Below are 26218 nucleotides of genomic sequence, written 5' to 3' on the forward strand. Positions count from 1 at the left end.
TGCGCGAAATTTAAAAACAAACATTAAGTAGGATATTATTCTATGTATGTGTTCCATGAAAATTGAGACTTTATTTAAAAATTATAAAAGATAAAATTTCCTCGCTTAAACGGTCTGTGTCAAAACTTTGTCAAAACAACAGTATAAATATTATAAAGCAACATAAAACTCAGGAATATTACTGCAGAAAAAGTGAAAGCTCACGTCTCGTTGCATGTGGACTGAAACAAATTAGTACAGGTTAATCGCTAGACACAGACCCCCCGCTAGTACAGCGGTACGTCTACGGATTTACAACGCTAAAATCAGGGGTTCGATTCCACTTGGTGGGCTCAACAGATAGCCCGATGTGGCTTTGCTATAAGAAAAACACGCTAGACACTGCCGACAGTATGAATGTCCTACACATAATAAGGATAAAAACACTTCTGTTAAATGAATATCCATCTCACGCCAGCTTTCAATCAGAGAAGGTTTCAGTTTTGTTACTCTTATAGACAGATACCCATTCGTATGATAAACACAGATTACTTAGATCACAAACTCAGATTGAATCAACTTCGTTATTTACAGATTACACAAACTCAGATTGATTACAGATATAACTTTGTAGAACCAGTGTTGTACAAACATTGATACTGTTAAACATCACATGCTCAGGTAAAGTAAATAATCGATTCCTACAGCTATCTCAAATTCAGACTGAGCAAACATAACTATCTGTAGATCTAACAGAAACTCTTTTCATACGATACAAACTGTAGATAGATATACATAAAGCCATACAAGCGTTAAATGTTTAACGTTTAAACTACAACATATACTGATCTTCTTCGTTTTAAATTTCATGTATTTATGTCATCTTAGTTTCGATTGTACATTGAAAACAGTTATTTTGAAAAGAGAGTGTTTTTTGTTGCTCAACAAACAATAATTTCACCTGATGCACGAAATCTTGGTTCTCAGGATATTCGGTTCCTAACTGCATAATCAAGTAGCAGTTTGTAACAGTATTAACCATTTCCTCTTGAGTTAGACTGTTTGTATTTTAAGTCAGTTACACTCTATTATTAAGTATTATTTAAGAGTGATACAGTAGCGAGCATAGTGACAACGCAAATTACGTAGTCAAACACGTTATAATAAAACCAAGGAGATTATCAATGGAGCTTAAAATAAAATCGCTTGTGCTTTAAAGACTGTTGAGAAACGGGTCACTCTTGTAGAATGGTAACACTTAAACGGGTCACTCTTGTAGAGTAGTAACACTTAAAAGGATCACTCTTGTAGAATGGTAACTCTTAAACAGGTCACTCTTGTAGAATGGTAACTTTTAAAGGGGCCACTCTTGTAAAGTGGTAACTCTTAAACGGATCACTCTTGTAGAATGGTAACTCTCAAAGGGGTCAGTGTTGCAGAATGGTAACTTTTAAAGGGGTCACTCTTGTAGAGTGGTAACTCTTAACCAGATCACTCTTGTAAAGTGGTAACTCTTAAACGGGTCACTCTTGTAGAATGGTAGCTCTTAAAAACATTAGACATAAAGTGCCAAGTGAAAATGTGTACTTATTCACAAAACTACAAATATTATTTGCCGCTGTTCCTAGTTCTGAACCAGTAATCAGATGGAAGACAACCAGTCGTTAGTACTTTATCACTCATTGTTTAGACTAAGGGAATGATATTCATTTTTATAACACACCCACATCTTAACTGCGTTGAATATCCTGTGGTATACTATATGAATTCGAGCTCGGATAAACAACTTCGAAATCCAGAGCTCTACCACAAGTTGCTATCAGCTCGTTCATACATGAAACGCTTATTATAATGGAAGTCTGACAATATATTTTATTTTTGTGATTTTATTCATAAGAATAGCAATGATATTCAATGTTCTAGGATCTTTTTACTTCCTGTTTCTCAATAGCTATGTTCGTGGAGTGGTGTTAAAATAGAAGGTCTGTCAAAATATATGCAAACCGGTAAGCTGCATCTTTTACCATTAGATTGCTTGGTACGCCAGAAGGTTCGACAAAGTTAGACATTTCTTGGCTCCATATCCAGATAAAAGGAGTATAACAATCTTACACGCTTTATTGTGTTGGAGAGTATATCTATTTGGATGGAAATTAAAAATCTTCATTCACCAAAGCTTCTGTTGAAATAGTTTAGGTTTCCCTTTCCTGTTCTTTCAGACAAGATGGCAGTCATTATTGAAAGCACAGCAACAGTTTCCACAAACCTTAAAGGTAACGTGCTTAACTTTCGAGAAACAAGCATACTACTGTGTGAGACCTATGATTCAGGTATCTGTTAAAATAATGCCTTTCACGAATGGTCTTCGAAAACAAAATAATTGTTATGTGAAGGACAATAGAAGTAAACACACAAAGGAAGCAATGGTTTCGTGTCTTAACTGCTTACAAGTAAAATCGAATAAAAAAAGCCGTTTTATAGCTAAAATAGAAATTATAAAGACAAAAATGACAATAATTGTTTTAGGTAGAAACATTGTAATACAGTTGGCAACAAAGAATTACTTTTGTACTTTTTATTCAAACCATTTACAACACGATTTGTTTTTTTTTTAAGCACAAACCTACACAATCCAATAAGCTACATCTAGTGTAACCCCCGCAGATAACGAAATTTATGAGTCTTCAGACTTACCGCTTAGCTATCGTGGGACGTCATACATCTACATACCTTAATTAATTAATTAAAATCAGAAACAGCTTTAGTGTTTTGAAAATAACTATCCAGACGTTTACATGAAATTTCGTATGGAGAGAATAGTTCATACAATGTACCAAATGATATTTGTTTTACTATAGGCGTAATGTTTGTACTTTTCGTATGAAACATCTATTAAAGACATTAATGAAAACTTTAGAGAACAAACGTTTCACTATGATTGGTTGTCTTTTGTTCTTATAGTTTGAATGGTCTATATTTAGATTTAATTTGTTATAAACGTTGGGAGTATGGCTTTGACAAGTTTGATGTCTGCACGTTAATTAAATTCGATTTTTTTTACCAGATCCAGTTTTACACAATTTGTAATGGTATAAGAAACTGTAGTTTCTATTGTTTAAATTCTTTGCATTATTTCTAAGAATACAACAATATATACACTTTGTTGTCTTAAACTATTTTATACATTACGTAATGGTATAGCAGCCTGTACATTTTCATTGTTTTGAACTCTTTACATAACTTGCAATGGAATAATTTGTCCCCGTTTTATTATTTCAGACGGTTAACACGATTTGTAATGGTATACGAATATGTACCTTCTTATTGTTTTAAACTATTTATATATTTGTAATAGTAAAATAGTCTGTACATTTTTATTGTGTTAAGCTCTGCTTAAACTGCTTACACAATTTGTAATGGAATAATAGTTTGTACCCTTTTTATTATTTTCAAACTCTTTGTACGATTTGTAATGGCGTAATAGTTGTTACTGTTTTAATGTGTTAAATTATTTATGAAGTTTTTACACAGTTTGTAACGGTATAATAGTCTGTATCTTTTTATTGTTTTACTAATTGAATTTCTATTAGTAGATACAAAAGAATGGTTTTTAGTGGGAATTTGTTACAGATCACCATATGATACTAATGAAATTAGTAATAAACTTTACATTGAAATTAAGATTTCAGCGATTAATGAAGCCACACTTGTGGATAATTTTAATTTCAGGCTTATAGATTAGAAAATATTAGAGTCAAACCATGACGGAGAAAGGCTCTTTGAAACCTTTTAAGGTGATTTTCTTCACCAATTAGTCAACAAACTTACTATAAACAATGATATTTTAGATTTATTGTCAACTACAAATATAGAAATGATTGAGAGAGTGGAAATTGGGGAACATCCGAGTGCAAATTATCATCTGTATTACATTTAATGTTTTGGTTCTACTGCTGATAACCCCCGCTAGTACAGAGAGATGTTTACAGATTTATAATGCCAAAATCAGTGGTTCGATTCCTCAAGGTGGATTCCGTAGATAACCTTAGGTGGTTTTGCTATAAGAAAACACACACACACTCTTATGGAGATAAGGATAATGATAGTTTGGTTATAAAATTTCCAAAAACAATTTTTGAAGAGATACGACAAGAATTGTCTGTTAAGAATTGGACAGCCGAATTTTTGGAGACACTAATCCGATATGGAGAAATGTTTAAAGATAAATTTTAAATATCCTTTTAAATAAAAGGACAGTTTCAAATTAAAAAAAAACAATAACAGGTTAGCTCATAAATAATTTAGAAAATAAAACGTTTGTTTGTTTGGTTTTGAATTTCGCGCAAAGCTACTCGAGGGCTATCTGCGCTAGCCGTCCCTAATTTAGCAGTGTAAAAGTAGAGGGAAGGCAGCTAGTCATCACCACCCACCGCCAACTCTTGGGCTACTCTTTTACCAACGAATAGTGGAATTGACCGTCACATTATAACACCCTTACGACTGAAAGGGCGGGCATGTTTGGTGCGGCCGGGATTCGAACCCGCGACCCTCGGATTACGAGTCGAACGCCTTAACACGCTTGGCCATGCCGGGCCCTTTTTACTGAGTCCACCAAGGGGAATCAAACCCCTGATTTTAGCGTTGGAAATCCGTAGACTTACCGCTGTACCAGCGGGGAACAGAAAATAAAATGAAAGAAAAGTACCACAAATTTAATAATCTTAAATTGACAAGAGATTTATAACATTATAAAATATCAAGAAAGCTAGCGAAACAGAAAATTGGGACATTCAAAAGGACGTATGAGAAAAGGTTGGCTGAAAATGTAAAAATTAACAGTAACCGTATCTTTAAATACATTAAGAGTAAATATCCTTAAGGGGTGATAAAGGAAGACTTGTATTGGATAATTATGAGAATACTGCGTTAATAAATTTTGATTTTACTTCAGTATTTATTAGCAAGATTTTAACTAAATATTATTCCAAATCTTGATCAGATGGTAGAAGGAAATAAAAAGATCAAACAAGATGACTACATTAATTTTGAGCTGGTAAAAATAATTTGGGATGCTTAAAAAATGATAAGTCTTCTGGGCCAGACAATATTTCGTCCACGGTTTTAAAAAACATTAAAGATTGTGTGTGAGCCACTTGTTTCTATTTTTTACCAATTCTTGAATAGTGGGTAGCTACCAGAGAATTAAAGTTGGCTAATATAACTCTTCTTTTCAAGTGAGGTGGTAAAATTGTCCTAGTAATTATAGTGTGTGTGTGTTTTTCTTATAGGAAAGCCACAAAAGGCTATCTGCTCAGCCCACCGAGGGTAATCGAACCCATGATTTTAGCGTTGTAAATCCGGAGACATACCGCTGTACTAGCAGGGGAGCAGTAATTATAGACCCAGTAATCTTATATCAGTTGTAGGAAACGTTATGAAGAGTATGTTAAAAGATAATTTGCAATTTAGAATTTTATTGGATAGTGAACGCGGTTTCAATAAAGGAAAATGTTGCCTTAAAAATCTTAAGACGTTCTTTGAAAAGTCTGCTGCTTATGTAGATGAGGGTAATGGTGTATATTTGGTGTATCTGGATATTCAGAAAACAGATGATAAGGTGCCACATAAAAGGTGAGGGGGTTAAAATTAGCAAATGGTATCTCAGATTGGCTGGATGGAAAAAGCAGATCCATGTGACAAGTGGGGTACCTTAGAGCTAAGTCTTAGAATCTTTGTTATTTTTGGTTTACATGAAAGAATGATCAATAAATTACTTAAATTTGTAGATGATATTGTGATCCATGGTGTTGCTATCTGTGAAGAGGATGCTGCTGATTTACGCAAGGATTGACATCATTTATTGAGTTAGGTAAATAAATGACAAACGGGCTTCAATTTTAATAAATGTAAGATAATGCGCGTGGGTTATCACAATTTGAGTTATAAGTATAATTTGGACGGGAGTAACCTTAAAACAGTGTTATTAAGGATAGAGATCTTGGCGTAATAATCATTCAGTCCTCCAAACTGTGCGCTGTTCCTAGCAGTAGGGCAAATAGGATTTTTAGGTTGTATCTACAGTAATACTAAATACAAGTCTAAAGAGGTTATTATTTCATTGTATAGGTTACTGGTTGGGGCACATTTGGAAATATTGTGTCCAGTCTAAGGCTCGTTACCTTAAGACTTTAAATTGTTGGAAAGAGTACAGAGAAGGGTTACTAGAATGGTACCTTGAGTGTAGAGATTATCATATAAGGAGAGCTTGAAATCTTTCAAATTGTTTTCTCTTGAAAAAAGAAGGGTTATAGGGATCTGGTTGAGGTGTTTAAGATTGTAAAGGGAATTTATAGTGTTCATGCATCATTCTTTTTCATACTTAACAATGAGAATAGTTGGATTAGGGGAAACATATGTAAATTTTGTTAGGGTAGGAGTCACCTGCAGCTAAGAGAGTTTTATTTTGTAAAGGGTGGCTGACATTTGAAACGAATTGTATTTGGATGTTATGGAGTGAATTTAAGAGGTTTAAGAAAAAACTTGATAAGTATATAAATAATAAGGACTGGTTTTACGATTTTTTTAGTATGTACATTTTAAAAATATTTTAAACTCTTTACACAATTTGTTATGGTATAATGATACAGTTTTATTGTTCTAAACTCTTTACACGATTTACATTAGTATAATATTGTACTGTATTATTGTCTGCACCTTTTTATTATTTTAAACTCTTTACACAATTTGTTATGGTATAATGATACATTTTTATTGTTCTAAACTTTTTACACGATTTACAATAGTATAATATTGTACTGTATTATTGTCTGCACCTTTTTATTATTTTAAACTCTTTACATTCTTTGTAATAGTATAATGATACAGTTTTATTGTTCTAAACTCTTTACACGATTTACAATAGTATAATATTGTACTGTATTATTGTCTGCACCTTTTTATTATTTTAAACTCTTTACACAATTTGTTATGGTATTATGATACATTTTTATTGTTCTAAACTCTTTACACGATTTACAATAGTATAATATTGTACTGTATTATTGTCTGCACCTTTTTATTATTTTAAACTCTTTACATTCTTTGTAATAGTATTTAGTCTGTGCATTTGTATTGTTTCAAATTCTTTACACGATTTGTAGTGTTTTAATGTCTATACCTTTCTATTGCTTTAAACTTTTACACGATTTGTGTTGGCATAATAACCTATAGCCTTTTAAATGGTATACACTTTTTACAAGATGTGTAATGGCATTATAGACTCTATCTTTTATTATTTTAAATCTTTACAATGGTCTATACATTTCTATTGTTTTAAATTCTTTACAGGTTTTGTTTGTTTTGGAGTTTGAGCAAAGCTGCACGAGCGAGAGTTATGTACGTTAGCCGTCTCTAATTTAGCAGTGAAAGACTAGAGGGAAGGCAATTACTCATCACCACCCACCGCCAAATCTTCGTCTACTCTTTTAGCTCACGGAGGGCGAGCATGTTTAATAGGACGGTGATTCGAAGACATGACCCTCAAATTGAGAATTAAACGCCCTAACTACACACAGTTTGTTGTGGTATAATATTAAGTTTGTACGTTTTTTATTGTTTTGAACTTTTTAGCAGTGACACAAAACTCAAAACGAGCTTAGTTCTATGCAGTTTTTGACTGATCTAACAAATTACACAACAATGATTTCTTTGTTCGTGTACACATAACTTGCACTGAAATTTCTATCTTTAATGTTATTTCATTTCTGGTATAAACAAATGACATTAAATTTTGTATTAGTTTTCATAGTTTTCTTACTCCTATTCGTTACTAATGCTAAGTTTTGGCAGTTTTATTTCCTCTGCACCACCATTAATGAAGCTTATTTTGATGTTGGTAGTTTCCTAAGTACTCTAGGCTGTTAGTTTTATAGTATTGTTATGTCATCTTTGAACTACGTACGTTGAACTTCTTACTAGTATTGTTACAAAAAATGAACTACCTTCAATTTTTGATAATTTACTGCCTAACTGCCTTACTATATGCAAGTTATAAAGTCACGTAACAAGCACAACCTAAAACAAGTGGCAGTGGAACAGTTTGTATCGAAACTACATTTTTATATTGTTAGGTGTTCGTAGGTAATATGATGCTAGCAAAAATGAATCGCATTTGGGAAAGGTATGTAATAATCCTTTATGTTGCAAAACATTTATAAACTTAGATCGTATAAACATTTTCAGATCGGTAATTTAGAATTTCCAACTACAGTTATTTCCCTTGTCCTTTATGGCATTTCAAAACAAAGGAACATATGAATCAATTTGGGGTATCAAGGCCATCTAGAAAGAGGCCTAACATATATCGTACCAAAGCAGTGATAAACAAAGTCCAGTGTTTTCTAACATGAAAATTCACGAAACAAAAGGCAGTAGCAAAAGCTGTCCAATGTCCCAGGTTACGGCACGCAACATACTAAAGACAAAAACGCAACAGAAGTTGTTTCTACAACTTATTTGTTCAATAATCACTTACCTCAAGCAATTGCGCAATGAAACGGGAATTTATGCTAATACATATGAAAATATATTGACAAAGTCACCAGACGAAGCGTCTATGGTTTCTTTCTATCGGTTTTAACTAGTACTGGGAAACCATCGTCCTTGTACACTAGATGGATTGCTTTGGACATTATTACCTCATGGTGTAGTCTTTTGTAATGGAACTATGTTGTTGTTACGATGCACGTTCTCCAGAGAATGCATGACTGGACTATAACAACGTGATAAGGTTATAAAATCATTTCAATATAAATTCTGTCAACAAATGTATTCTAGGTAAACACACTCTTAAAATTAAATAATCTATTCTAAAATATTCTACTATATGGTGCTGTGACATAGGGCCTGTTCTGGGAGTGGGCCGTATTTCGTTAATGTATTGGTACGTTAAAAGTGTGAAATTGATTGTTGTGAAAAAATAAGTCGTTTTTACATGTATTTATTCATCGATATCCATAGGTACATCCTAGGTAAAAACAATTATACTGCGGAAAGGCCATCGAAAAGCAAAAAATTTGTAGTAACTATGTCAATTTTTTTATCTTAAGTGGTTAAGGAACTCGACTCGTAATCTGAGAATCGCGGGTTCGAATCCTCGTCACACCAAACATGCTCGCTCTTTCAGCCGTGGGGGCGTTATAACGTTTCCATCAATCCCACTATTCGTTGGTAGAAGAGTAGCCCAAGACTTGATGGTGGATGGTGATGACTAGCTGCCTTCCCTCTAGTTTTACACTGCAAAATTAAAGACGACTACCGCAGATAACCCTCGTGTAGCTATGAGCAAAATTCAAAACAAACAAAGAAACAAAGCCAATGTTTAGCTTATATAATAGTTTTCAACACCATGTGACATAATTTATATCATTCGTATCATTAATCTGGCATTGTGATGAAATGTGCCATTTTTTGACTTGATTAGAAAATATTTACCCAAACACTTTTTATAATATTTCATTGTTTGGGGTTCTATTTAGTAGAACAAGGCTACTTTTTGGTGTATTAGGATCTCTAAGTTAAGACAAAATGGTTGTAAAATAAGCAACCCGTTTTGGTATGTTATTCAACATGGATATCCATAGGCACCCTTGTCGATATTTTCATCCAAAGAATTACGTCCTAAGTCACAAAATCTGCAATAACGTCATCAGTTTTTGTGACAAAATTTGTACCAATGATAAATTTGAAATAGAGCGTTTATTACTTAATACTATTTAATTGACCAAAATTTCATGTCAACTTATGTTTAATAAATATATTAAAACGGGCTACTTTCTTCACAACCATTTTTCTTTAGTTATGAGATGCTAATACACCATAAAAAGTTTCCTTGTTCTACCAAATAGAACTCCAAACGATGAAGTATTACAAACAGTGTTAGAGTATAGATTCAAACAAATTATGTCCAGAACTAGTATATTTCATCACAATGCTAGATTAATCATACGAGTGATATAAATCACGTAAGAAAGTATTGAAAGCCATTATATGAACTTCATATTGGTACCACTTTTCTCAAGATATCAGAAAAACTGACAAAGTTACTATAATTGTAGTTCCGCAGCACAATCTTTTTTATCGATAAGATACTTATCGATATCCATACGTAAATACATGTGGAAACGGGCTATTATTTTCACAACCATCTATTACATATTTCTAACAATAGAATGCATTAAAAAACAGCTGTGTTTTGTTCCACCGTGGATAAGTGTACCTCCAATTTCTAATCCCCTTTTCGTTTGTTTGTTTCGAATTTCGCACGAAGCTACAGGAAGGTTATCGCTGTTAACCATCCCTAATTTAGCACTGAAAGACTAGAGGAAGGCAGCTAGTTATCGCCACCCACCGCCAATTTTTGGGCTACTCTTTTACCAACGAATAGTAGCATTGATAGCTACATTATAACGCTCCACGGATGAAAAGCGAGCATGTTTGGTGAGATGAGGATCCGAACCCATGAGCCTTGGATTGCAAGTCCACTTCCTTAACCATTTGGACATGGGTCCTTTTAGAGAATGGTCACAGCACTAAAAACAAACTGGTGTCATGCTGTGGACATTTGCATGATTGGCCAAGAACAAGTGGCCAAGAAAGTTTACTAAGTTGAATGACTTACTGTGTGCTCTAATTATATTAACGTTTGATTAGATTTGGTAATCTACTCTCTTATCTAATTATAATATATTTAAATTAATATATTGATTAAACTGTTTTCTTCGAAAATAAAAAAAAAATGTGGTTGGTGTGATTATTTCCTTGGCGAAGATTTTTTTATAATATAGTTCGGCGCATTATTGGACTTGTTTGGCACTAAATGCAATGAATAAATATGTAGACGTAAGTAAAGTAATAACCGTTAACAAAATATATGTACACAGGTTATAAGTGTGACTCTACTGTGTTTAAAGACAGATACCTTGCAAGGCACAGAAAAAAAAAAAGAGATAACAATTTGTAAATGATTCCATAATTTATCGAACGTTCACACCAAATTGCATTTTCACAAAAAAAGTGTTATGAAAGATTTAAAAAATTAAATTGCACAATGCAACACATGAGTTATTTTTGGAAATTTTAAACTCATTTTATAAATACAGTAAAACCTGTCTAAGGCGGAATCGCATGGGGTTGAGTAAAATTGCCGGCTTGGACGGTGAACATGCATTTCCTTAATTATATATAATTTTTGAATGGAACGTTACACTTGCTTGACTCAAGGGAAGCAAGCGTTCGTGAATAAAGTTATTATATTGTTTATGCTATATTTATTAGAATAAGAACAAAAATATACATCCAAAATATACATTAGTACACAAAATCTTAATCAAATTTATTTGAAGAAAGTGTGCAGTTTCAACTGTTTCGTTTTTTTTTTTAATGGACTTTTTCATTCAGTTAAAAGAGAACACCAATTTACGAACTTTCCATGAAGTTCATTTTCCCCCTTCATTTTTGCATACAATTTGATAGCGTTAATATAACTTAACACTTGCGATGAAGTAGGAATTTCTATTTCTTCACTATCTTTTCGGCCAGGTGGTTAAGGCACTTGACTCGTAATTCGATGGTCGCGAGTTCGAATGCTCAGCACACCAAACATGCTAGCCCTTTCAGCCGTGGGGGCGTTATAATGTGACGATTAATCTCATGATTCCTTGGTAAAAGAGTAGCCCAATAGTTGGCGGTGGGTGGTGATGACTAACTGCCTTCCCTTTAGTCTTACACTGAAAAATTAGGGACAGCGAGCACAGATAGCCCTTGTGTATCTTTGTGCGAAATTCAAAACCAATCACTATCTTTTCCATTTTGTTCATCTTCTGAATCTCTCACACTGTTACCATCTTACGGTTCTATTATAGATTTTAAATCAATTTCATCAGTTTATGTTAAAACATTCATGTCAACGTTTACAACACTTTCCACGTTCACAGAATCATCTGCATCAATCTTCTCAATCAGAGTTTGGATTTCACTAGAATCGTCATAACAAACAACTTTTTTAAAAAATGAGAGTATTTAGTAGTTTGTTTTTTTTTATTTAGGGTATTAAGTAAATTTTCCCTAAATTTTGAAATTAGTGAAGATAGGAGTTTATTTTTTCATGAGAATTATTTTAAGAGTAGAATTTTGCACTTAAAAGACAAATATATTTCTGCAAATCATGAATCTAATTTCACTGCAAAAATAATGATGGCAGAAAAAGAACAGAATATATTTAACTAATATTTACTGTAACAAAATATCCGATAATTTATTAATATTTAAACAAATTATTAATTAAACAAGAAATTATTAATTAAATAAGAAATTAATATTTAATCAAAAATATTTCTTCTGCCTTATTCAGGTTCCAATCTTATTAGTTTTCCGTCCGCCACATAGAGGGACTTTTATAAGAAAAAATTTAATATAAAGCTGCAAAATTTTGATATTTCCGGCTCGTAGAGGTTTTGCCTTATGAAGTTTCCGGCTTAGACAGGTTTCACCGTACATTTCATGAAAAAAAAAAAAAAAGGGAAAATTATGCTGTTTTCAACTTCGCACAAAGCTACTTGATGAATATCTACGCCTGCTGTCCCTAATGTAACAGTGATAGACTAGATGGAAGGCTACTAGTCAACGTCACCTCTGTAAACTCTTGGGGTACACTTTTTTTTACCAACGATAGTAAGATTAACTGTAACTTTATGACGTTCTCATAGCAGAAAGAACAACTTTGCTGAATGACGAGGATTCGGACCCAAGACCCGCAGACTGAAAACCGAGCGTCCCAACTACCACTTATGCATTTCACCGTGTAAATAAACTTTATTTACTAATCGAACTGATGACATTTCTCTACGTCTAAAACACAAGATTTGGATTTAGCCTCAGTAATATATTCATTAATTATAGATGCAAATAATTATAAATACAAATAATCTGTTATGATCTGACTAGCATAGAAGCTTGTCAAAAGTGATAGAAAATCTAAGCCTACTAAGTTTCAATCCTTAAATATGCATTTGCAACTTTGCCATATAAAAACATAAAAGAAAAACGAAGGGCCTTCTGGATTCAGGAAACGAAAGCCTACTATGAACAATATCTCCTTTACCTAAGGAGTGTAAACGTGTTATATATATTGGTACTTTCGGGTAAAAGATGGTCGATAATCACGTGATTCCACACACACCTGTTCTTTTTTTGAGGAAAAATCATCCTCTTCCCTATAGATAATTGATATCTTCAGTCTATTTTAACAAAGTTTTTTTTCATAATCATTTCCAAGCCAAGCACAGATTTGCTCCAATCTTTAACTTATTTCTGACAGGAGTCTTCCTGGCTTTCGTATTTCGGATACTACCTATCTTGACGTCATAATGATATGGATGATGTGGTGTCGCAGTGCCCGATTTAGTGTTATTGATGTTAAAGTTTCTTACTTGAGAAACACAAGGCGCTTTCGTTTCTAGTTATAATTAGAAATTTTTACATTTTCATTTTCTTTATTTTTGATTGTAAATTGTCTGGAACTAGTATTTAGAATTGGGGAAATGTTAAATGTAAATGTAAAAAGCGCTATAGTACGTCAACATTTAACTTATTTATGTTACACCTCTTCTTCCTTTCGTTTCAAACAAGAGGAAATCCTCAACAGCCGCGGTTGTAATTAGATCTCAAATCAGTCAAGAGTTGGAGTATTGAGCTCAAAATGTATATTTGAAAAATACAACAAAAAACAGAGGCGCGGCTAACAATATCAAACCTCTCATTGCTTTCACTATAAAAGCTCTGTAAAGTGTTTCTACTGTTTATTAAGGTAAAAAACATAAAACATTTTCAACAGAACATTTGAAATTTTCTAACTAAAACAAGATACTAACAGCTTTGGAGTGTTGAAAAGAAAAGTAATAGTTTTGTTTTCCTTTTTCAGACGTCATGCGATGACATCGCTTGCGAATAAGGATCAGTTAGTAGCAAATCATGATTATGAAAAGTTTTCTCACTTGAAACCCGAAATGTTGTTCTCTTATTTGTTAATCACTTTATTTCAAACTGGCGAACAATTCATCTTATTTGTTTTATTAACATTAATGAAGTGTTTAACTTATCTTTGTCAAAGGATTCACATGAATTAGATATGTCCTCAGTTATTAATGTTACAGCCTTTAACAGTAAGATGAAGAGGTAAGACAAGTCGCTACTTACCAACGAGGGGGCCCGACGTGGCCAGGTGGTTAAGGAACTCGACTTGAAATCTGAGAATCGCGGGTTCGAATCCCCGTCACACCAAACCTACTCGTCCTTTCAGCCGTGGGAGCATTATAATGTAACGTTCAATCCCACTGTTCGTCGGTAAAATAATAGCCCAAAATTTGGCAGTAAGTGATGATGGCTAGCTGCTTTCCCTCTAGTCTTACACTGCTAGAATAGGGACGGCTAACTTAAATAGTCCTCGTGTAGCTTTGCGCGGAATTCGAAAACAAACAAACCAACGAGGGTGGGACTAATTATTATTTTTTGAAAACTGATTTGTTTGTAGTTAAGCACAGATAAAACCGGATTGTTAGTGCTATAATCCCACAGACTTACCGCTGAACCATTAAAAGGGTTGTGGAAAGTTGTACGAAACTTTCGTTTGTTTGTTTGTTTTTTACAGCAAAGCCACATTAAGCAATCTGCTGGGTCCAAACCCACGAGCGTAATGTTGTAAATCCGTATAATTATGGTTATTTCATTGGGAGACTATATGAAACTTTGTAACTATAAATTCTTCAATTATCATAAATGGTTTAAGCCCCAAATTCATAGAAGAGTAATGTATAAGGAGACAGAATAAAATATAATAATATAATATAATACGATATAAATGGGTTTTGAAACAGTCAAATGTTGCTATACACAGAAACTAAATGTAACAATTGATTTGGTTTTGAAGCAGTAAATATGCAAATATTGTTACTAGCACAGTTAAAAATGAAATTTAACAACTAATTTTTTTAAAAACAAAGATACAAATATTAATGTATAATCATTTTGCTTATACAAATAAAGTTTCTGAAATAATATTATCCAATATATGTTGACGTGGTAATTTTGAATTTAATATCTCTTAAGTAAAGAGGTGTAATTATCCAGGTCCCCTGTTACTTGTAATTTTAATCAGCCACTCACGTGCTGATTTTGTCTTGTTCCTAAACTTGCGTTTTCGACAGGAATACCTCATAACAATAGCCCGAAACATTTTGGAAAAAAAAACACGAATAATTCATTCTATAACGAATACTTCAACAGTATAATGAAGTCCATAGATTATTGTTATGACACTAACGAATCTCATAAAGAAACATTGGTGTTATCATTTGATAGGGGTATTTATTTTTAATAAGAAACTCACTCGATATATCACAACAACGTTCGAACTAATTGAAGTCAAATTTTTCTTATACGTGTGATTAATCTTCCAATGTCATAAACTGAAACGTATCCGATCTAAATCTACTGTCTTAAATGGATGTTTTTCAACATTCTAGCCAACAATGAATAGAAATAAACAGTTTAACTAATTACAGAATAAATATTTTTAAATATATTTTTAAGTATCATACAAATTACCATTTTGTATGATAGACCTGTTCATTTCTAATCAAGGACTAAATAAAAAAATATATTAATTAATTCAGCTTTTCCGCTTTAACCATCATGACATATTCAACATTAGATATTTAATAACAAAACCTTTAAAATATACATAATGATTTGGTGACTATATCATTAAGCGGCGGATCTTTGTCGTAAATTCACTTTTTTTTTTATAAATCTTATTCATCGAAAATAGTGGCTATTCAGAAGATGTATACACGAAAACAGTTTTTCTTTGTGAATTTCGCGCAAAGCTATACGAGGGCTACCTGCGCTAGCCGTCCCTAATTTAGCAGTGTAAGCCTAGAGGGAAGGCAGCTAGTCATAACCACCCACTGCCAACTCTTGGGCTATTCTTTTACCAACGAATAGTGGGATTGACCGTAACATTATAACGCCCCACGGCTGAAAGGGGGAGCATGTTTGGTGCGACCGGGATTCGAACCCGCGACCCTCAGGTTACGAGTCGAACGCCTTAACCCACCTGGTCATGCCGGGCCTACAAAAACAGTCATCTAGTGTGTTTTTTTCGCCTACTTAGATATTGAAAAAAGAAGTTGTCAAGGTGCTTACGTTGTCTTTGGATGAACTTCGAAACAGAAGGTATAAAATAACTCCGCAAATAACACTTTACTAATGAATTTGTCGTTAGCTTTACTTTCCAAAAGAGTTCAATAATTGTATAATGCTAGATTTCTGAATTATTGCAGGAAAGCTGGAGCAACAAGACCTAAAAAATAAACGTTTACAAAATCTGTTAACGATTACATACACACTGAAATTTTAGCTTTATAATTTAATATATTAATACATCAAATACGGATTCACCTCATAAATTAAATAGTCTAAAACAGAGAATTTTATAAGTGGCAGGAAGGAAATCTGGTCTTTTTAAAAGGTATTAATAAAGGCATTAATACAAATGATTTTTTTCTATTTAATAAATCAAAGACCCATCAATTAACAAGTGAAAAATTGTGATAAACAATGTTTTTAATGCAAAAAAGTGTACTTTTTCAATACATATTTGTGGCAACGAACTTATTTCAAAAAACAGAAAAAGCCTGAAATGAAACTGCTATTATAGTTTCTAATTTAATCTACTTTCCATTTTAAATCAACAGTTCAACTTCAGTATAACAACGCTATAATAGTCCTTAAATATCAATGATATAGACTAACGTATTAAACACAGGCTTAATCTTACAAACGACAGGAACTGAGAATATTCAAACTGAATTTTAAAAATGAACTAATCCAAAATATTTTATCCATTTAAATACAACACCATTAATTTGAAAATGATATGACAGTTGAGTGTTCAGTTCTTGAATGTCATACATGATATTCTACAAATTTTATAAAACAGCTTTATACTGAGGAATGACTAAGTCGTGTTAAAACAAATTTTAGCATGCAAACTAGCAGGTCACATGACAATCACAGCCAATAAAAAGTCGAGTTGGAACAAATCAAAATTACATTTTCATACTATTTGGCATTACGTAGGAAGTTTGATGCCTTGAAAAAGTGATTGCCTTTGGGAAGTGTATGCAACAGTCCTATCCAACTCACGATATTGATACAGCCAGATCATAAAGACGAGTTAAGTTCGGAGATTTAGAGTTTGCGAGACGAGAGTATCCTTTGTAAGCAATATAATTTGAAAACAAAGGAATATGAATCAATTTAGGGCACCATAAAAAGACCTGCAAGAAGTCATATCCCAGCCATGGTGAGCAAAATACGTTATCTTGTAACAAGTAATAATCCATGCAGAAAAGTTAATAGCAAAAGCCATCCTCGTGCTCCATGGTACATTACCTAACAGTATCTTTATCTGGGAACAAAAACGTAGGTTATAGGCTCATCATAATGAATAGTTTAGTCACAACCTCCCATTAACTTGTCATTTACTTCAAACAGTTGGAGAATATAAAAAAGACCATCTGATAAAAGTCGTTTATTTCTAGTATTAATATGTATCCAGTACACCAACACACACGAAAGAAAATAAATAATGAATTTTCTGGTTAGTTGAATAATTGAAATTTATACCCTGAAAAAAACCAGCACTATTGGCAACAATAGTATCCGTCTTTATGCATATCTTAACTTAATTGGGGTTGCAAGTAATAATTATTGCTAAATAAGTTAAACTATTTACAATTTTCAATAATTTGGTTTCGACCACACTTGGTAATAGAAGTAACAGCCGGTAACGTTTATTCTTCTTTAAATTCTTGGTTTGTTTGTTTCGGAATTCTGCGCAAAGCTACACGAAGGCTATTTGCGCTGGCCGTCTATAATTTAGCAGTGTAAGACTAAAGGGAAGGCAGCTAGTCATCACCACCCGCCGCCAACTCTTGGGCTACTCTCTTATCAACGAATAGTGGGATTGACCGTGACATTATAACGCCCCCATGGCTGAAATGGCAAGCATGTTTGGTGTGAAGTCACCTTTTGAATGTTTGTTGTTTAGTAACCTACCTTAAGAGCAAGAAAATATATTAAATGAAAATATTTTACTTTAAAAAAGAATGTCAAATTCGTAACATGGAATATAAATAAGGTATATCAAAACATATAACTTTATGTTTGTAGTTCGCAAAATATACAGTCTTGTCGTGTTACAGAGTGGTGAAGTTGAATTATATCTCTTAGAAAACTGAAATCAGTTGTTGTTCTGATAAATTTTTATGAGCTTAAAATAGAAATGCTTGACTGAGTTGTAAAGAATACTTATATTTCTTAAATATTTGGAACGTAATAGATAGCTACGTATTAACGAAATACGTAAATAGTGGAAACCACATACTGTTATTGAGATGCATCGTTATTTTAAATTATATGTAAAAAGAGTCACTACCTGCACAAACAAACGAGAATACACTTGGATAATTCACGTTTCCTGTGTCACGTTAATACTAAAGCGAAATGTTATTATGTTTACGGATACAAAATAGCGCGTTTTTCATATTTAGTTACATTAGTACTTTTATTAATTAATTTGTAAAAAGTTGATGTTAGTGTTTTGATTTTTTTTTGCAGTGAAGTGTTCTACTTTTCGTTCAGTAAGCTATAGTATTTTTTTTCCAGTTCTCACTCCGTTTCAAGAGCTTGGAGCTGATACCAGATGTCAGTTAGAGTCTCTCTTCAACACTGAAAAATTATCTTTAAGCAGAAAGGTGTCGTAAGTCTGAGATTCCATGAAATGTTCTGCACGTTACCAATGCCACGGAAACCAAATGTTTTTACTATCAGAATTATCTTTTCTATATAAATAGTACTCTTTCTTTTTGTCTTTTAGTGCTTCGCGATGAATAATATATTTCATATGGACCATACCTTTCCCTGGTATTGAATGATCACAGGTCAACATGCGCCTGATTTACTGATAAGACAAAAAGCACGGCGAACGGCAGAACTATTCTAATTTAGGTGTAGTATTACAAGTATACTGTTATTTACATTTTAACATGTGAGTATTCTGAAGAATCAAGAGAGGTGTAGCCAGACTATTAGGTGGCACATGATTGATAGCTGACCTTGTCTACCAATTCAATAGTCAGATTAACAACTGTAATCAGTAGAACACAAAAATCGAGATTTTTATTATTGCTGTTTTTCCAAACATTATATTGGCCAGCCAAAGAATTCTTTTCTTTTATTTTGTGAATAGAATCAGATCTTGATCGACGCCTATGCTTTACAATCACTTTAATGGCACTTAAAAAACTCTTTTAACTCTCATTTCCAGACTTCCTGCTCCAGTTTCCGGTATCGCTTGCGTAAATTGGACACAGGGTCTTTAAAGAGAACTGGATCGAGGCGAAGACTAGACCTCACCAAAGGCATGTATCCAAATGCGTCAACAAAAGTGTTCACGCAGATCTGTCTTTGGACAAAATGGTCAGGGTCATTCCAAGGAGTTGGGTACGTTTTGCCATCTGCTGCGATGTTTTCCTTGTATTGCTTTCGTTGGGTCACTTTGATTGGTGGTAAGTTAGTCACATGACTGACTAAAAAGTTCATCAGAATATCCTCACAATTCTGCGATTGGTCCACAGTTTTGTGCAATAGATTGTGTAGATAGAAAGTGTACAAATAGTTGTAGTACCTGAAAATAAACAATGCCAGATTATTGTCGACAACTTTTGTTTTCGATTTTATATCTTCTTCAGGTTGTAAAGAAACAAATAAATTGATTGCTTCTAATTGTTGCAGAGTTAGAGTTACAAAAATTTGTCAGATATACGAGAAGACCAGCAGAAAGGTCACTATATCTTTAAAATATTAGTTCTCTGCTATTATTTAAAAGATAAAACACAAGAGAAACTGAAGGGTTGCATAGACAGTGAACTTATTAACACACTTACTTCATTGTGTCTCCAAATACGATGTTTATAAACTGATTAAAAAAACAAAACAGGATTTTATAATTCATCATTGTCACTGATTTCGTTTCGATGAAAATAACTGAAAAACACCACGTATGGATTTGTCTGTCACAAGAACGTGTATTTTTCTAATGTGTTTTAGACCAGTCCTTTCATATATAAACCAAGATCTTTTATTTTGTTTCAAAATCTGCTTCTTTCGCATTAATGGATAAAGTCAGAGTATGGAAAGGATTTGGTTAAGTAGTGTTTATAGAATAACACTAGTATGGCTCGCCACAGATGATAAGGCTAGTGCTATCCTTCCCCCACTCGATAGTGTACCTTAACCTCGCATTTCATAGCTAACTAAAACAAATAAAGTTTACGAAATCAAACTTCACCAAAAAAAGATACAGAAAACTACAGTCGAGGCAGTCATATGTCCTTTATGAACCAATCAAAATTAAGATCGTTCGTGAAATACATTCGTGGCGTATTCATGGAATAATTATTGGCAAAAATCAGTTAGATTAACAGCTTCTAATAAATATAGAAAAGTCAGTGTGTTTTAGTAACACTACGTTCTGACAATGACTTTTATGTGTGTGTGTGTGTTTTCTTATAGCAAAGCCACATCATGCTATCTGCTGAGTCCACTGAGAAGAATCGAACCACTGATTTGCGGGTTACCAATCCATAAACTTAACACTGACCAGCGGGGGACTGGCTTTTATGTCATCCAGCTTAGCAACAAAAGTATAACCTAATATTGTTGTTCTTCTGTACAATAAAAGTATAAAATGAAATCTATAGTGAATAAAACCGGAACAAAATATTAAAAACAACATCAACAGTGGTTTCATTAAAACCAGTTTGGCAGTAGATGTCACTAATAATCAATAAATAACTGAGTTCCAGTAAATTCCAATGACAATACTACGTCAGTAGTTTCAGTTTCGAGATAATGTAAAGTATATTCCAATAACAACAGTACATCAGTAGGTTCCATTCTGAAATTGTGGATTTTATTGAGAATCGGTAAATCAATGAATTTCTGTAATAATCATTAGCTCAGTAGAAACTGTTAATAACTGGCGTACCATCAGATTTAATTAATATTGACGCTATGCTATATTCCAGCAAGAAAACATATACCGGAAGAATCCTATTGAAACCAGTACGCTAGTAAATTCAAGTGAGAAAATTAGCAAACATTACGAGCCTACGAATCATGGAGTCATATAAAATGGCACATTACTGAATTCTCGTAAAATACAAAATACGAGTAAATTCAGTGTGGGTCAGCACTTCATTGGAATCTTGTAAGTATCAGTACACAATCAAGTCCCATTCAGAATCAGCGCTTCGATCACTAGGTTCCAACAAACGATAAAAACCAATGGTCAAAACAGGACTAAACTAACTAGCAGTTTTCACCATTTGTTTTGTGGTGAGTTGGCCTCTTCAGTGTGAGACCTTAATTTCAATAAATCACACCTGAAATATAACAGTAGTTGAATTTTAGCATGCATTCTTACCTGTGGTAGAAAGCAGCCCCTGTGAGGATCATCGAATATTCATTGGTCCACTTACTGGTATACCCCCAGCAGGATTTACTCTCTTCCCAGTAATGTGATCGAGCAGGATATCCAACAATCCTTTCTGGATATGATTGCCATACTTTAAAAGCAAAGTCAACCTGCAGAGAAATTAATTAGTAAGTGATATTATTTTGAATCATTATCTATTGGTTATAGGTTGATACGAATCTCAAATGACATATTGCGAATCTGAATAAACTTTTTATACCATAATAACATGGGTTTCTATTGTTTGGAATTTCGCACAATGCTACACGAGGACTATCTGCGTTAGCCGTCTCTAATTTTGCGGTGAAAACTAGAGCGAAGGCAGCTAGTCGCCACCACCCACCGCCAACTCTTGGGTTACTCTTTCACCAACGAATAGTAGGATTGACCGTCACTTTATAATGATCTCACGGCTGAAAGAGCAAGCACATTTGCTGTAACGGGGCTCTCAGATTACGAGTCGAGCGCTTTATCCACCTGGCCATGCCAGGCCTAATAACATGGGTAAATTTATTGTTATAAATCCCCCATGTGTTTATCATAAACTTTTGTTTGAGTCTGTAAAACCGATATTTAACGTACAAAGTCTAGTAATTACACTCTCGTTTATAACGACAGTGATTAAAAATCAAAACGAACACCTTCAAACGCTTCCTAAGCAGTCGAGTTCAAAAAGAAGTATTAATCAAATTAGAGTTATGTTTTATGGAAATTATATGCAGAAAATAATAACAGATACAAACATGGTATATAATACCCTTAAAAATTTAACTTTTATTATGCTTCCTTAGCGCAAACCTACACAATGAACTACTTTCGTTCTGCCCACCCTAAGGAATCGAACTCGGGACTTTAGCATTAAAAGTCCATAGATTTCCTGGTGAGCATCGGATGATAAACCAAACGTTCCCCAGTGGCACAGAGGTATGACTGTGAATTCACACTGCTTAGAAACCAGGTTTTAATACCCGTTGTGGGCAGAGCACAAATGGCCCATTGTGTATCTCTGTGACTTAATCCTAAATAAAGAAACAAATAAAGACAAACCAAACAACAGGTTTTACTTATTTGTTTGTAGTTCGTCACAATGTACCACGACGTCACCAGTGCTGTGTTTGAAACCAGGTTTTTAACTTTGAGCCTTCAGACTCATCATTGTGGAATCTGGAGACCCAAGCAATTGAGAAACCAACCAAGAAGAGTTCTTTTACTAAATCATATTAACACACTACATTATAAGACAGAGACTGTAAACCATTATCACATTACATTATAAGACAGAGACTGTAAACCATTATCACACTACATTATAACTTGGAGACTGTAAACCATTATCACACTACATTATAATTTGGAGACTGTAAACCATTGTCACACTACATTATAACTTGGAGACTGTAAACAATTATCACACTACATTATAACTTGGAGACTGTAAACCATTGTCACACTACATTATAACTTGGAGACTGCAAACCATTGTCACACTACATTATAACTTGGAGACTGCAAACCATTGTCACACTACATTATAACTTGGAGACTGTAAACCATTATCACACTACATTATAACTCGGAGACTGTAAGCCATTGTCACACTACATTATAACTCGGAGACTGTAAGCCATTGTCACACTACATTATAACTCGGAGACTGTAAACCATTGTCACACTACATTATAACTCGGAGACTGTAAACCATTATCACACTACATTATAACTTGGAGACTGTAAACCATTGTCACACTACATTATAACTTGGAGACTGTAAACCATTGTCACACTACATTATAACTCGGAGACTGTAAATCATTATCACACTACATTATAACTTGGAGACTGTAAACCATTATCACACTACATTATAACTCGGAGACTGTAAACCATTGTCACACTACATTATAACTCGGAGACTGTAAACCATTATCACACTACATTATAACTTGGAGACTGTAAACCATTATCACACTACATTATAACTCGGAGACTGTAAGCCATTGTCACACTACATTATAACTCGGAGACTGTAAGCCATTATCACACTACATTATAACTCGGAGACTGTAAACCATTGTCACACTACATTATAACTTGGAGACTGTAAACCATTATCACACTACATTATAACTCGGAGACTGTAAGCCATTGTCACACTACATTATAACTCGGAGACTGTAAGCCATTATCACACTACATTATAACTCGGAGACTGTAAGCCATTGTCACACTACATTATAACTCGGAGACTGTAAACCATTGTCACACTATATTATAACTCGGAGACTGTAAACCATTATCACATTAAATTATAACTCGAAAACTGTAAACCATTGTCACACTACATTATAACTTGGAGACTGTAAACCATTATCACACTACGTTATAACTCGGAGACTGTAAACCATTGTCACACTGCATTATAACTCGGAGACTGTAAACCATTGTCACACTGCATTATAACTCGGAGACTGTAAAAAACAAGATTACCTCCTCTGTTGATAAAACAGCGTCTTCATCTAGATTCAGTATGGCATCAGTCTGAACTAGAGGGTGCGGGTGAAAGCGAGAACTGATTGTCTGGATAAGAAAAAAAATCAAATAAAAGTATATAAAAACCCTACGTTAGAGTCTTTAGTTAGCTATTTAACTCAGTAAATAGTGTTAAATTTCAGTGATTACATTCGAATACTTGTGTAGAAACATTGTTTCATTAATCTTGGAAGTGTGTTGGAAGGAGGTTGGACTAACTTTATAAGCGCTAAATACATTCAATAATTACCTTGGTTTGTACGAAATACAACTATAAAGATTATTTCCAAAGATCAGTACACACATAACTGTGTTGCCCGTGTTGCATGGACAGAATAAAAAATCAGTAACAAAATAATTATTGTGGTAATAACAACTACCATATGTTAAGGTACAGTGAAAATATCTGAACACTATTTTTTAACTTCGGATCTTTTGACAGAATTAAGAACCATACGTTCTTATTTTGACATTATTGTAGTAGTTGTTTCTACTCATAAACAAACTGTAATCAACATATTTTAACTGTCAAACTCTGGCATATATTTTTTTTTGTATATGGATGTACGAGTACATATACATATATATATATATCGTTTTTTCAAGCTCAAAGTTCAAAATAGGTTAACTACAGTGTGTCCTCTACCGGCACCAAAATCCAATTTTTTAGCATGTAAATTTCACCTAACCTCCTTACCCACAGGTACTTGTTTGTGTCACTGGAATAAAATCCTAGAGAAATTTCATTTGGAAAGACATTTAAATTGTAATAATGTCTTTCAAAAATGCAATCGAAAATTAAAGTTTATTAATGAAGAGAAACCAGCTGAAACCTGTAGAATATAAATATATTGTTCTTTTCAATAACCAATCGTAATAGTGAATTTATGAGGAATATTTCGTTCTAAACATTTACAGAAGCTTACCTTTTGGGGTGGCTGAATAATATTCACCGGCACAGGGACTTGAGGTAATTTATTGGCAATAGGGGGAGGTATTTCCCCGTTCCATAAAACCAAAATCTGTAATTAACAATAATAAGGAATTTAACAATATAACCAGAAGTAGAAAAAGAAACAATTCTTCTCCCCTATTTCATAATTTCAAAACATTTTCATTTCTTAGTATTGCACTCTCAACAAGTCTGATTGCTTTTATGAGTTTGCGCAGGCATGGTTTTAAATTAAAGTGTTTTAAACTAACGTACTTAACACTTTATACTGAATATTTGTTATATTATAGTAGACAGCTGCCTTACTAAAGAAGGTATAAAAAAAGCAAGTTAGATTACGACAAAAAAAAAACAGGAACAGCTCAACGTTTTGTACAAACTACACGTTGTAACCAATCAGTCGCTTTAAAATATAATAAAATGAGCATTGAATGTACAGAACTAAGGAACATGGACTGTTCTGTTTACTTCATTTTTCGGAAGTAATATTACGTTTAAATATAACATACCGCAACACATCACAGATAAGCACTTACTCTTGAAACAAACGAAGATTTGGCAACGTTCTTGATAAGACGTACAAGTGGAGAAGAAGAAGACATAATGGGCACAGTAGCATAGATAATGGCTGTAAAATTAGGGCTTATGGATGCTGCCAGGTGGCGCCAATAAAAAGGAAAATCTCGCAAAATGTCGGAGAACTGAGGAAGTGATAGAAGTGCTCCAGGATGACTGTTCCAAATAACATAACTTCTCGCAGTGTGAGCACTTATTCGATCCTTAATAATCTACCAAAAACAAATAAAAATTTGATGTAACTGTTTAAAAAAAAATATATGCGCATACAACGTTAAAAACTGTAAAAAACCTAAATTTTTTTAACTTCATAGTAATTTTACATAATTTTTGATCAAATGAGAAATTTATACGTTCTAAGTGTTTCATTTTGTGAAAACAAATTTCTCATAGTTATCATACGGATTATCTAAATCTGACATAGTAGAATTTGTTTTTCATGTACGTATGTCTCTGACATTTTAGCCCCATGCAAAGGGCTGTTAGAAGTCAAGAAAGGCTGTTACATTGAAATTCACATAATC

The 26218-nt window shown here is 33.4% G+C and overlaps 1 protein-coding gene across 1 annotated transcript in view; it reads right to left on the bottom strand.

The window, feature by feature from the left end:
• Nucleotides 1-16649: 16649 nt before the first annotated feature.
• The window catches only part of LOC143234124 (exostosin-1a-like), an 88781-nt gene continuing 79212 nt past the window's right edge, over nt 16650-26218 (bottom strand). Inside the window, exons 4-8 of the mRNA XM_076471204.1 lie at nt 25655-25906; nt 25093-25188; nt 24125-24214; nt 21587-21747; nt 16650-19786 (exon numbers count right to left, since the gene is read on the bottom strand). Coding sequence (XP_076327319.1) covers nt 19417-19786; nt 21587-21747; nt 24125-24214; nt 25093-25188; nt 25655-25906 — 969 coding nt within the window. The 3' untranslated portion in view covers nt 16650-19416. The remainder of the gene's footprint in view (nt 19787-21586; nt 21748-24124; nt 24215-25092; nt 25189-25654; nt 25907-26218) is intronic.

Source organism: Tachypleus tridentatus, chromosome 12 (genome assembly GCF_004210375.1).
Source record: "Tachypleus tridentatus isolate NWPU-2018 chromosome 12, ASM421037v1, whole genome shotgun sequence".
NCBI lineage: Eukaryota > Metazoa > Arthropoda > Merostomata > Xiphosura > Limulidae > Tachypleus > Tachypleus tridentatus.